At 28.7% G+C, this 15,357-nt stretch overlaps 2 protein-coding genes across 2 annotated transcripts; one reads left to right on the top strand and one right to left on the bottom strand.

The window, feature by feature from the left end:
- Positions 1-254: 254 nt before the first annotated feature.
- LOC136081103 (zinc finger MYM-type protein 1-like) lies at positions 255-2,079 on the bottom strand. Its single transcript, XM_065798386.1, has 2 exons — positions 1,116-2,079; positions 255-1,048 (listed from the first exon to the last, which is right to left on the bottom strand). The coding sequence occupies exons 1-2, from the start codon at positions 2,077-2,079 to the stop codon at positions 255-257; spliced, it is 1,758 nt and encodes a 585-aa protein (XP_065654458.1).
- A 1,159-nt stretch (positions 2,080-3,238) lies between these two features.
- Positions 3,239-8,897, top strand: LOC136081102 (E3 SUMO-protein ligase ZBED1-like). Its single transcript, XM_065798385.1, has 2 exons — positions 3,239-3,481; positions 7,227-8,897. Exons 1-2 carry the CDS (start codon positions 3,239-3,241, stop codon positions 8,895-8,897), a joined length of 1,914 nt encoding a protein of 637 aa, XP_065654457.1.
- The last annotated feature ends 6,460 nt before the right edge of the window (positions 8,898-15,357 follow it).

Here is a 15,357-nt window from a genome sequence, read left to right as displayed (position 1 = left end):
TAAGCAAATGTTTCAACTAATGCACTAATATCTATGTTCTTTAACTCGTTAATTTCAATTGATATCTCAGCTAAGCCTGTAAGTCTGCACTGTGACATATTTGACCTTAAGTAGGTTTTAATAAATTTAAGTTTTGAGAAACTTCTTTCTGCGGAAGCAACAGTGTGTGACAATGTCAATAAATTTCGCTATGCTATAACTAAATTTGGAAAAGATTGTTCGTAGCGATTTTCTAAAATAAACTTGATCAGTTCCTAAGGGAGCAATTTTCCTGGAACCATACTGGATATTGCTTTAATTTCATCAAATAATTGATTTAAAATCACATTTGAATGTCCATCTTCAGTTAAGGCAATATCTAAATCCTTGCTATGTTTCTTAAGTGCTTCATTAAATTGGGTGACTTCTGGAATTTTATATAAGAATCCAAAAAGCTCAGAAAGTTCTTTCAGTTGATTAAATCGACTTGTTAAAGATGATAGCACTTGATCTACCAGTACATTGAAAACTTCCACCACACACTGTGTTTCTGGATTTAAAATTGTTTCATCAGCAGATTCATAGGAAAAAAGAGTTTTTTTCTTTCGAGGACGAACTGTGTTTTTAGCTTCAAACTGAGGACTTACTTCTAACTCTTCTGCAATTTCCTTAGCAAAAAGTTTGGCATCCTTAATTCCTTTATCACGAAAGTCATTAAAATGCTTGAGTAGTTGGTCAATTTCGGTTTGTGCTGTTGATAGTTCATAGTCTGGAGACTGCATTTTTTTACTGACCAAATTTACTTGAAATAATATGTCATACCATAGACTCAAGCTTATCATGAATGTAAATTTGGGCATTTGCTTGGCAAGATTATTTGCCTGAAATTTGGTAGATGTATCATACACTGAACTGTTAGCAATTTCGACTAGAGCATCATAAACTTTGGAATATTCAAACTTTAATGTCTTTAAGCTTTCAACTCGAGACTCCCATCGAGTATCAGACAGTGGCTTCAAAGTCAAAGTTCGCACTGATTTCATTAAAATGGCCCATCCTATATTAGAACCTGAGAAAAATTTATAAACTTCTTGTACCACACCAAAAAATGACACTGCTTTTGAAGAAGATTTTGCCTGCATCACATACCATCAAGTTCAAACTGTGGGCACTGCATGGCACAAAAAACGCTGTAGAGTTAATGTAAATTATCTCTTTTATGTTTGCTTTATTATCATATGATTGACCTCGACAATTTAATATATCTAGACCTGCTTTTGTCAAATATTTCAGAAAAGTTTCTGTTAAAACTTCACCGGTTGTCCTAATTACATCAACAAATCCAATAAAATGCTCTTCAACTGCAAATAACTTGCAGTTGTAAAACCTAAGAACTAGGGTTAATTGTTCTTGGTGAGTTACGTCTGTTGTGCAATCCATAATTATTGAATAATATTTTGCAATCTGACAATTTAAAATTATAGATTTTTTTATCTCTGAACCCAAAAGTTGAATAATTTGGTTTTGAATGTTTTTGCCAAGATAGTGATCACTTACTTCGTGTGATTTAATTTTTCTTAGATGCTCTTTAAGTATTGGATCAAATTCTGAAATCATTTTAATCAAGCCCAAAAAATTTCCATTGCCTTTAGAAAATAATTTATCAGTGTGTCCTTGGAATGCTATATTGTGAGACACAAGAAATTTTCTAACTGAAAGTATTCTCTTCAAAATGTTTTGCCAATACTTCACTTCTAATTTGATTTTTTTTAAGTTGCATTCATTGACAGTCTCATTTTTCTTCATTCTTGCAGCCAAATCCATCCACTTTTTAAAGCATTGATGAGGTAGGGTATCTGGATCATCTTCAAGCGCAGGAAGATTGTCAAGATTATCGTGAGGTTGAGGATCTTCGAGATGAGGGGTATCATCAGGATGAGGACGATGTGCAACTTTAGAAGTAGCAACCTCTTGAGTATTTGCATCACTCAGTGGCTTAAGGTGACGCAAAATTGAATTCTTCTGAGTGGCGAGGTATTTTTCTTCCTCGAGTTTTCTTTTTCTCTTTTTATGACCAGATTCAAACTTTCTCCCAGTCATAATTACTGTCTGATGAGTTTTGATGTAGTAAGCAATTTCCTTCTGCGCCAACAAGGATGGAGAAACAAAACAGAACTGATTGAATGAAAGTAAAAAAGCCAAAGTAGTTTGGAAAAACGAGTAAATCCATAGTTAAACTATATTTATTCCGGTTGGTATGTTTTTCTCATTCAAATTGTTCAAATGTTCAAAGTTTGCAAATCCAAAGAAAAAGATTTGATAGACATGTAAAAATATTATTATTTTTATTAAAAAATATATATTAAAATTTAAAATTATGAGACCCTAAAAATCCTTTAGCCCCCCCCCCCCCCCCCAAAGGCAGATATATATATATATATATATATATATATATATATATATATATATATATATATATATAGTGAAAACTAAATAATTATTAATATATATTTCAATTACATAACTAAAAGTTTCACGCAATAGCGATCATCAGATGTATATATATATATATTTATATATATATATATATATATATATATATATATATATATATATATATATATATATATATATATATATATGTATATATATATATATATATATATATATATATATATATATACTTCAAATTTTGTGTTTTTCAAAACTCTTTACTTCAAATTCTTTCTAGTTTTCAATAACTAGTAATAATTCAGTTCTGAAATAAATAAAAAGGTTTTAATAAAAAATAGGATCTGAAAGATAATAAAAAAATTGTTCCGAAATCTTATTGCAGTATATTAAACAAATTTATTATGATTTTTTTAGAAAATTTTTTTTTCCAGTTTTTAATAAGATATATATCAAAAGGATGCATTGCAAAACAGAAAATATAAGGAATTAGTAAATTTTAAAGAATCTTCTTTTGTTTTATGAAAAATATAGATCCACTTTATGGAATTTGTTGATGGTTGTACTTTTTTTAGTGAGATTTTATATGTGATTTTTGTTTGGAACTAAAATTATAATTTTAAATTATCAGGTGCATACTAGTGTTGTCAAAAGACCCGGTACTTCGGTACCAAGTCGGTACTAAAAAAATGTAAATGTCACGGTACCAAGTTTTCTTAAGTACCGGTAGTACCGAAGACCCGTTCAAACCCGATTCCTTGATGCGCATGCGTGCAGTAGCGCGTCCTCTTTATTAAACTGCTGAGAAATGGCGACCGGTGGTGCAGCTGATGTGGTAGCTCTAAATCCACTTGTTGAGAAAAAAGGAGGAAAGAGCCATGTGTGGAAATATTTTGGCTTTGCGGCTGATGACAAGGGGAATATGATTGATAATCAAAAAACCATTTGCAAACGATGTCGCCGAAGTTTTCACTCAAAAGGAGGAAACACATCGAACTTAATAAAACACCTTAAAGACCGACACCCGGATCTGATGAAAGAGTTCAAGCAGGTAAGGTTCAAACTAATTTCAGATATAGAGCTTCTGTTATGAATTATATATCATGTTTTAATTTGGATGTCTGAACCAGTCGGATAGAAATATACAGCCAAAAATAAGTCTTACAGAAAGATTAAAATAACAATAATAAGCTTAAAAATTAAATTTAAAAAATATATACTTTTTTTACGTTTTTTTACAACCTATTGTTAAGACTTTTCTTTTAATAAGTATTTCTTATAAAAAGTAATTTGTAAAAAGTCGTTTGTAAAAAGTCTTTTCAAAAAAAGATTTTGTAAAAAGTCTCTTGTAAAAAGTCGTTTGTAAAAAGTTGTTTTTAAAAAGTCGCTCATAAAAAGTCGTTTGTAAAAAGTCGTTTGTAAAAAGTTATTTGTAAAAAGTCGTTTGTAAAAAGTCTTTTCAAAAAAAGATTTTGTAAAAAGTCTCTTGTAAAAAGTCGTTTGTAAAAAGTTGTTTTTAAAAAGTCGCTCATAAAAAGTCGTTTGTAAAAAGTCGTTTGTAAAAAGTTATTTGTAAAAAGTCTTTTGTAAAAAAGATTTTGACATCTTTAATAGAATGACTTTACAGAGAAAATAAAATCGGTGACTTCAAAAGCGAAATGTAACTTTTTAAGTGACTTCTAATTAAAACGTTTAAAAGCAATTGTCTGAGAAATGTAGGCAAAGTCTGGAAGTGATGTCTTCAAATTGTACTCATTTTTAGATATTTTGTAAAATACAATGAAAATGGGCCACTGGTAATTTTTTTTTCAAAAATTTTTATTAATTACGGAGATATTGGGTCCCAAAATTTGGCCCTTTTGAGAAAATTTTGCGCATGGAGTGCAATTGCTACTTTGAGGAGTAGTTTTAGCAACATGAATATGACAGAAACATTTCTTTTTAATTTTTTTACTAATCTGGGTAGGTTTCTACAGTAAAAGTAAAAATTCAACATGATTACATTTTCAGTTGTCTAGAAATCGTGGTCCGAAACCACAACATTTGAAATTTTACCCTAACTTTGAGCTCTAATATCTCTTAAGGCCAATACTTGCACGTAGTTTTTTTAGGTGTTTTTGAAAGACACTAAGACATACATTGATTTTTTGAAACAAAAACTATGTGCATGCAAGGACCTGGGAAGGAGTAACCTGCCAAAAATCACTTTTTGCGTTCAACGCGCTTTGATAGATTACCCATAACAACTGTGGCCTTAGGTCCACCATAAACAGTATAAGTTATTTATTTTCCTTAAATATGCATCTTCCAATATATGAAAAAAAATCCATGTGCTCTGATGATAAAAAGCCTACAGAAGTCCTAGAAGTAGCCTTATTTTGCCAATTTTTTAACTAAAAAAATACCCTAGCAACGGTATAGATATACTTAGCAACGGCTACTATACAGCCATATCAATTAGTGCTGCTATTAAAAATTTTAATAAAATACTTTTTTATAAAGAAACTGTACACGAGAAATTGAAAAAAATACATATAGCACTTAAAATAAAAACAAATAAAAACTATATATAAATAAATACAATGTTCTATCTAATATAATATATTATATCAGGTGGAATATTGTATATATATATATATATATATATATATATATATATATATATATATATATATATATATATATATATATATATATATATATATATATATATATATATATATATATATATATATATATATATATGTATATATATATATATATATATATATATATATATATATATATATATATATATATATATATATATATATATATATATATTGTTAACGGAAAGTTACAGAAAACAATTATGAAATAATTTCTTTGGAATGGGGATAGTTTAATTTGGTCATTTGTTTTTATAATTTTTTAAGAGGTATTTATTTTCGTGCCTACATTTAGAAATTAATTCAGATTTTTTAGTTAATAAATTTTCTTGATTTAAATGAGTAATTATTTCAAATTTTTCTTGCAAACAAAGCATACATTTCTTGGAAATGTTATTATAGGCAGGGGCAGAATAGACCATTGTAAATTAAAATTTTAATTTTTTCTTTTAAATCCCAAATATATTTTGACAGCATAGTCTCTTTTGAATATTTTTTGTGTTTAAACGATTGTTTGTGGTTGCCATAACGTTTTTTCCATTCCCCCTTGGTTAAGCCAATATATTGTTTATCAGGGTTGTTTTGTGAGGAAACAATGCGCTTGTAAATTACATTTTTCGAAAGGCATTTTCCATTTAGAGGGCAATCAATTTTTTGTTTACAATTACAATAATCAGTGTTTTTTTCTTTTATATGTTCATTTTTATTAATTAACGCGTAGTTGCGGCCTTTTATAATTCTTTCTAAATTTTTTGTACAACTATAACTTACTTTAATGGTATTTCTGTTAAAAATCTTATGTAATTTATTAGAGGGAGGAAAATGTTTGTCTACTAATTTTAGAAAAATTTTACCTATATTTGTTGAAACATTTTTGCTGTACGGGGGGTTGAACCAAATTATGTTTCTATTTCTATTACGCTTTTTTGCAATTTTCTTTTCAAATTTTAGCTCGAAATTTTGAAAGCCACTATTTTTAAGGGCATCTTCATAAACGCGTTTAGAGGAGTTAAAAATATTTTCATTAGAAGAGTTTTGGCTTAGCCTATTGTTAATTGAAATTGGAATTTGTTTTAGAATTTGAGGGGGATGGTTCGAATTTACATTAATACACAATAATTCGTCATTAGGTTTTTTGTAGGGCTTATAGGAACTTTCTGAGAGGTTAAATGTGACATCAAGAAAATTCACTATTTTTAAATTCGTATTTATTTCAATTAGGAAGCCAATATTTTTAAAAACTTTAATAATATCTTTTCTAATTTTATCGAGTTGTAGCCCTGATTTTTTATGCATTATTATTAAACCGTCGTCGCGATAAAGACCTAATTGATTAATTTGGATTATTATAGCTAGGGTATTTAAAATATATAAACCTACAAACTCGCAAATTTCTGCTCCGTCGTAACTTCCCATTGTTACATCAAAGCATTCGTGCGTGGTTTTTTTCTTCCACGTTTCTTTATCAAAATAGAGTAAATTTTTTCTGCAGTGCTTAATTATACGGATAGTGTCCTCAGTAATTTCTAAATGGGATTTTCCAAATTCTATTGTTTTATCTAAAATTTCTGCTGTAATTGAGGGGTAAAAATCAATAATATCAAATTGTATAAATGTGCATTCATTTTTATTGTTAATTTTAGAAAACCAATCTATAACATCAGTGGTATTTAAAGTTTTATGTATAGTTTTTTCGATTAAGTATTAAAGATTTTTATCGCATTATAAAAATGGAAATAAAATTAGTTATAGAAATAATTTTAAATTTATTATAAAAAATACATACTTATAAAATAAATAAAACTACATATATTATTATATTTAATTATTGGGAAAATCCTTCTAATCCTTTACTTTTTTACTTCCATGGTGCTACTAATAGAAGTTATGTAATTACCTACCGTGTAAAGGATTAAACAATTTTATACAAAAAGTATTTTTTAACAAAATTTAAAATATTTATTCTTTTTACAAGTACTAATTATTTATTAAAATTGTTTATATAGGCTTTATATAGGCTATTATATAGGCTATTATAAAAGCTGAGGTTTGTTATTTAGAGAAAAACTAATGTTTCATATGTTCAGACTCAGCCCATTTTTGACTTCTATACTTATAAAGTATATTTATTATATTTTCCTTTTACAGCTGCAAGCTGAGGAAGACCATGGAACACCCCCGCAAACTCATAAACAGGAAACAGTTACAGAAGTTTTTCAGTGGCAACAAAAATATGACAAAAACTCACTTAAGGCAAGAAAGCTGAACCTAGCTGTTGCTGAGTTCATATGTATTGATAAAGTGCCCATTTATACAGTTCAAAAATATGGATTCCAACAAATGCTCCATCATTTCAACCCAAAATACCAGCTTCCAAGTCGAAACTTTTTTATGTACACTGAGATTCCCCGCATGTACAATGATACCAGAGACCTCATAATCCAGCATCTCAGAGACAAATCATTTTACAGCTGCACAACAGATCTTTGGACAAGTAGAACTGCAGACACTTTCATGTCTTTAACTCTGCAGTACATTACTAAATCATGGGAATTGCAATCCTGGTGTCTTGGCTGTTGTGGTCTCAACACAGACCACACTGCTGAAAGTTTGAAGGAGGCCTTTGAAAAAAAACTTGAAGACTGGAAGTTGGACATTGCAAGAATGTCAGACATCACAACAGACAATGCCACAAATAACAAAAAAGCCTTTGAGGACTACACCTGGATTCCTTGTTTTGGACACAATCTCCACCTTGCTGTAAATAAGGCATTAGACATAAACAGGGTGTCTGCAGTGCTGTCAAGGCTTCGAAAAACTATTTCTGCCTTTACAAGATCCCCAAAACTTTCACGCCAGCTGACCAAGAAACAGAAAGATCTGTCCTCTCCAGACCACAAACTCATTCATGATGAACCCACTCGCTGGAATTCTTCATACAATATGGTGGAACGTTTCTTGGAGCAGCAGCAGGTTGTCTGTACTGTCCTGGCTGAAGACAGGAAAAAATGGCATCTGATGCCAAAAGACTCAGATATTACAGTTTTAGAAACTGTTAAAGCAGTTCTTAAGCCACTCAGTCCCTTTACTGATGCACTTAGCGGGGAAAAACATACCACCCTGTCTTCAGTCTTGCCGTTACTCTGGAAGATATTTGAGTGTCTCAGTCATGAACAAAGTGACTCTGCATTAGCCCAAGAGATGAAGGAAAAGATACACAAGTATCTTCAGCATCGCTATGATGATCTGCAGCTACGGTTTCTTTTGAACACTGCAACCTGCCTTGATCCACGATTTAAGAACAGCTTTGTCTCTCTAAAGGATGATGTGAAGCAAAGTCTCCTGGATGAGGTGAAAAAAATGGGCAATGAAAAAGAAGGAATTGCATCTCGGGTGTCTAGAGGATTGTCAAGTAAAGAAGTCAGGCCATCAAAAAAATCCAAAAATGACCTAAAGTTTCTGCTTTCCACCATACAAGGGGAAAAGAAAGAAAAAGGAGAGCCAGCACCCTCAAGTCATGCACCTCTTTCTGCAAGTGACGAGATAAATGGTGAATTCTTGGTGTACGATCAGATGCCTGAGGTCAGTGCTGAGGATGATCCACTTATCTGGTGGAAAACAAATATGGGTACTCTACCTCAACTATCAGAGTTTACCAGGAAGTACCTTTGCATTGCTGCATCTAGCTGTTCATCTGAAAGAGTGTTCAGTACTGCAGGGTACATTGTTAGCCCAAGACGCTCAAGACTGAGTCAGGAACATGTTGATATGTTAGTGTTTCTATCTGAAAATCTGGAAATGGCAAAGAAAGTAACTTAAGGAATAACTGTGTAGACCAGTATTGATTTAGGTGAAAAATGTTGTTATTTATCTAGTTATTTAATTACTCAAACGTTTACAATCCTTGGCTTGAAATACTTAAATTATGCCGTTGTTGTTTTGTTTTTTTATATGTATAATAATATTTTAATTTACAACTTGTTGTTCAGTTATGGCATATTTTGTTTAATTTATAAAAATGTTAAAGTTTATAAATAAGAGTGATTATTCAGTCATGGCTTATTGTTTTATTATTTATCTAGTTATTTAATTACTTAAATGTTTACAATCCTTGGCTTGAAATACTTAAATTATGCCATTGTTTTTTTACATTTATAATAATATTTTAGTTTATTACTTGTTAGTCATGGCATATTTTGTTTAATTTTTAAAAATTGCGTTTTTTAGGTTTGTAATTTTTCATTTATTATTTGTGGAAAAAGTTGAAACACAATTTTAAACAAATATGGAGAATGGCATTGTTTAACTTTATTAATAAAAATAGTGTGTTTTTTAGCTAGCATGTTTTTGTGTTTTGCTTTGATACAAAGAATCGTAAATTTTTATTGGCATATTTAGTCTAAATTAAACTTTGGTTTGGTACCGAAATTGGTACCGAGAACCGTGGATTTTCACTGGTATCGGTACCAAATACTGTAATTTTGGTACCGTGACAACACTAGTGCATACTTTTTTGAATCAAAAGGAGTAAAATATATTTGAATTTTTTAGGTTTGAATATTGGTGGATCGACTTAACTACAAATATTATCATGGAAGAATGAATGTTTGAAAAGTTGAATGCAGAAAGTTTGAAAAGTTGATACTACTGACGAACTGTTCGGCCAAGGAAAAAACCACGCCAATATGTTCATTATCAAAGTTGAATAATTTTGACTTCAGCTATGATTATTTATTTTATATCATAATTTTATTTGTATACTTAAAAGTTTTTGTTAAACTTTTAGCTAAAGAACTTTATTAAACATTTAAATAATTAAATGTTTGCAATTTTGTTTTTTATTTTTGTCTATGATGTTCTTGCTTGTTCTGAAAACAAAATTTTTGATAAATATTTGCTGGCGCCTCAAATATTTATTAAAATACAATTAATAACAATTTTATGCTATAATATTAACTATTTGGTTTTAAAAAGAATAATTTGTGAAAATTAGTATGGGTTCAGCTTCGCTATGAATATATTTAAAACATATTTACCTACTTTCTTTGTGGACCTTTTTTTTACATCAAAGCAAATTTTTATTATAAAATTGCTGCTACAAATTAGATCAAAATTTTTAAACAGATTTCTATTTTCATCAAGATATTTTAAGCATTCAAAAGATTATAATATATAAAAATATATAAAAACTAGCAACTGCCAATTAAGTATGGAAATGACGGTTTTTAATTCGCTTTTAATTTTTCTACCGATGTCAAACTACTGGAACGTTGTTGAAGGGTAAGAAACACTTGAATCCAGTGGTGTAGGGAGTTGGGTTGAGAATTTATGGGACTGCAGATTAATGAAAATTATTAATTTCAATTTAAGTCGAGAAACGGCATTGATTTCTCCACATAAAGATCGCTTCAGAGTTTTATTTTTTTTTGGTATGCTTTATATTATTGAGACCTATATACTTTATCAAAGCATGGCTGCATTTAAATTTCTTTGTAAAATCTCTATGCGATTGACATTTGCCTTTATCGAGCGAAAGATAGATTTTTCTTTATATTGATTTTTAAATCCTTTCTTTTTTCTGCTTCCAGCTTCTTTTTTCATAGATCAAGTCTGTTCATAATTGCTCCGAAATGAATTGAAATTAGGACCAAGAAAAATCAGTCAATTTTAAAATGTCAACTTCCGACAACAACTTTAAAATGAAATAATCTAAAAATTAATGATTTTTTTTTTTTTGTAATTATTTATTTTGTCGTTTAAAAACGTTTACATTGCAAATACATTTATATAAACTATTGGCTGGAGCAAGAAAAAGGCGTATTCAGCCTTATCGCCGAGCCCCATTAAAAAAAAAAATAATAGCAATAAATTCTACATAACCGTTACGTAAAAATATATATAAACTAATAATAGAATAAAATAGAAATAAAAACCGAAAATAACTAATATAATTAGAAATAAAAAATAGTTTTTTTTTTAAGAAGTGTTGAAAACAAAAAATGTTTAACAAATTTATTAATTAAAAATATAAAAAATTCAAAAAAATAAAATTTCTTGAGGATAAAAGACAACAAGAAATGAAATATCATAATTAATAAACTATTTATATGTGAATACCACTGTAAATTTTCATCCAATTTTACTCCTAAAAAATTTATGAATGATTCTCTTTTAATAAAAGTGTTATTAATTTTAAGACCTGGTAATTTACGAGGAATATTTTCAGATTTACTTACTTTATAAAAAAGTATATATTTTGTTTTAACCGCATTTAGTGAAAGTTTATTACTGATTTAATATTTGTTTTCTCCTTTTAATCCAATAACAATGATAACCGATACTTATTACTGTTTCAATCAAACATCGCATTAGTTTCCGTGTGCAAAAAAATTTTAAAGTAAATTAAAAAAAAAAATTTGTACACTAGCAAAAAAAACAGGTAAAGTTATAGTTTCGGTCTATTTTAAATTACTTTATTGTTTTTTTTTATTATTTACTTTATTGCTAATTAAAATTTATAATCAGAGTAAAATTTAAACTCTAATTAAAGTAAAAATTAAACTTTTTTTAGAACTTTTTATATATGTATATATATAATTATATACAAATAATATTTTTATATATGTAAATATATTTATATACAAATAATATTTTTTTGTAAACTGCATAAACTTGATGTACAAAACAATTATTGTAATAATTATTATTTTCATTATTATATTTATATTTTTAATATTAAAACACAATATAAACTTCTGCAAAGTCTTTTTATCGAAAAAATTTTGAGAGGGTTTATCGAAAAAATTTGAGTTAGCAAGTTTAGGGTTTATTTACAAAAGCACCGTCCGACTTTAGTGAAATTGTTTATGACTTTTTATTGTATTATAAACAAAAGATTTCACGCATGGTTTTAGGAATTTCAATAGGACTCCATCTCTACCATCAATTCCATCTCTTATACTTTCGTGCTTTTACTTATGCAAACGTTGGCATTAGCTTAAAGTTTTTTAAAACGAACGCATTATTTCAGCACTTTTTTCCAAATAATTATGCGGTCGATAGTTTTTTATTTATTATAAAAAATAGATACTTTTAATAAAAAACAATTGGTTACTAAAATTTAAAATTTCAACGTCTTTAAATATAACATTATTACTTTCTTCAATAGACTTTTAAGTTAAATAACTACCGGTTTTTTTTGCATTTAATGTGGTGATTTTTTGCATAAATCTGGTAGTTTTTTTCATTTAACCTTTTCATTTCGAAGACGCACATATATGCGCCTTGGATATACTAATCAAAACACCTCTAAAAATTACAGTTTAACCCTACTTAGTCTTAAATATTAGCCTTTTGTGCTTCTAGGCATATAAATTGAGCTTAGGAAATTTGGAACTTTTAATTCACGCATAATTTTCATGTTTAAAACACTAAAGATAATTCACAAAAATATATGTGATTGTTAGACGTTTTCAGCGCAGATAGCTTTAAGAAATAGGATTATAAATGATCTAAATAATGCTTTTCGAATCCTTGATGAAATAAACGATGTTAGTGATTTGTCTTCTGAGTCATCAGAGTCTGATGACAACGAATTCTAAGAGAATAAAACTAATATCTGCTCAACAACAGCTCCATTGACAGTGGCATTGTTAGCAAGTCGTTCATCATCATCAGAAATAATTTCATCATCATCATCTGAAGTATATGTTTGTTCCGAAGATGATTTAACAGAAAAAATAGATGTGAAATTTTCTATTATTTATTCAGGAAACAATGATAATAAAGGACTCTATACATTTGCTAATACCCAGTGGGCAAAACGACGTCCGTGGGACGTCCGCAAGAGGTCTATTTTGGTCCTTGGGACGTCTCACAGGACAACTTAGGGAAGTCCTCCAGACGTACCAAATCAAACGCTTTTCGTCCGTAAAACGGGGATCTAAAGGGGCGTCCGTAGGACAACCTTAAAGGACGTCTATAGCACGTCCTACGGACGTTTTCCACAAGTCCCGGATCCCTGTTCAGGCAGTTAAAAATACGTCTTCGGCACGTCCTAAAATCATTTTAAACATTAGTTGATTCTTAAAATTTAAATTACTCTTAAGAGTAAGACTTGCATCTATAACCCTTATAACCCATGTAAGTGCTACTTTTATAAAAACATTATACATTATCCAGTACTCAATATTATAATTATATATAACCTTACAAGACAAAATAATAGTATAATAATAGTATAACTTATTCTTATAAAGAAGAACTAATTTGAATTCTGTTAATTGTGTATACATGCGCTAGAATAAGAAAAATTAAAAAACGGTTTATGATTTAAAAAAATGTATTTACAAAATGAAAAAGTAAAAGTAACATAAATAACATCGCTTGTCTAATGTGAAACCACAAAGAAAGAAGCAGTTTTATACAAGAAGATCCATTTATTAATTATGTAACTACAGGGTTTCTCATTGCTTTATTTCGAATTGCTCGCTTTAAAATATCACCAATGTGATAATCTAATCGATCTTTATGATAGTCTTCCTTGCTGGTGTTAAGTAGAGCACTTACAACACAAAGCATTAAAAATAAAAAGTCACAAGAAAGCCACTAAATCACAGATTTTAATACTAACATTTATTTGTGTTTTATGTAAATAAAAATATAATTAGCCTTCAAAATATGCAAAAAAATGATTTTAAATCGATTTTAAAATGATTAAACACGCCTCCTTTTGATATATCGCTGATATTGCGCTATGATGACTATAACATTTTTTTAAATAGAAGCATAATGAAAAAATTGGTCTTAAATCAAAATGCTTGTAACAGAAGTTATGCTCAAAAATAATTTAAACAACTTTCACACAATAAATTTAACACATTCATATACCTGTCAAACACAAATAGTGAAGTGTCTTTGAAAAAGACTGCTTGTTCTTTAAACCATTCAGACTAAAGCCATTCTGTATTTCCCGTGATATCATTCCATGAAGCCTTACTGCCGTTCTTGCGTCTTTTCCTCCTATTTCTATTATATGTTTTTCCTAAAGAAATTAACCAAGACAGAAATTTAAAAAATTTTATTAAAAATATTAATTAGGTGTTAAAATAACCAACAAATTAAGAAATTGAATCAAAAACTTTAAAAAACTTTTTTTTGTTTTTAAGCTATTCATGCAAAATAAAAAAATTATTTTTTGAAAATAATTCACTTAATTTTGATACTTTGAAACGAAATTCTTAATTCATTATAATCTTAAACTATTAATTGAACAAATATAAAAAATTATAAATCTGCAAGTGTCTAAAATAATTGCAACTTTTGGTAAGAATTGAAAACAACCTTCTTTTGAAAATATGCATTACCTATTAATCATTATTTACTGCCATATCATTATCTCGAAGCAATCCAAGTGTTTCAGAAATGCTTTTTTGATTTTCTTCTAATTTTGCTAGCCGCATAAGCACAGTGTATTGAAATTCTATAAGGAAATAGCCTTGTTTTACTAAAATAATTTAATACTTAAGTTATAAGCCATGAGGCATCACGATAGGGTAGAAAAAATCCAGAGGGCTATTGAATCTATAATAGGTTTGGGGACCAGTTTATTATAGGGTTGCAAAAATTGTACAAGGGATGTGGGCGCAAGACATTGAAATTTAAAACAATTAAATTTACTTTCTCAGTAATTATAATATTTTTTAATCTCATCTAAACCCCAACCCCAGACAATATCTTATTTTACATCATGTCTAATATCCACCTGAGGGTATATAAATATTACATAGAACAATAGAAAAAAAATACTTTAAAGTGCTTACGTTTGGTAGACATCTCCTTGAAAGAGGTTCCGCCACCAGTATATGTTTTAAATTTCCCAAATGTATTTTTTGTTGATATTATTGGATTTACTAAAAAGATACTTTTGTCGGTGATGGTGATGGACATATTGCAAAAAACTTTTTAGAATCAGTTCCTAAAAAAAATGTTAAAATATATTTATATATTGGAACAAGTTAAGGAAATAAAACTTTATATCAAAAACAAAATTTTAAAAAGTTCATCATAAATAAAATTAAGACTAAGTGACTTTGACCCGAACAAAGAAATCTGGTCGGGTTAGAGAAAAAAAAAATCATAACAGGTCCCTCTGTTGGTTTTTATTAACAAAAAATTAATTTCTCAACTAGTGGGAGATATATCTTTACAAGCAGCTAAAGATAGCAAGTACTTTGCTTAAAGTAATTAAGACATACATTAAAATAATTTTCACCCTTTA

Source organism: Hydra vulgaris, chromosome 06 (genome assembly GCF_038396675.1).
Source record: "Hydra vulgaris chromosome 06, alternate assembly HydraT2T_AEP".
Classification (NCBI taxonomy): domain Eukaryota; kingdom Metazoa; phylum Cnidaria; class Hydrozoa; order Anthoathecata; family Hydridae; genus Hydra; species Hydra vulgaris.
This window is presented reverse-complemented; position numbering and strand designations above follow the sequence as displayed.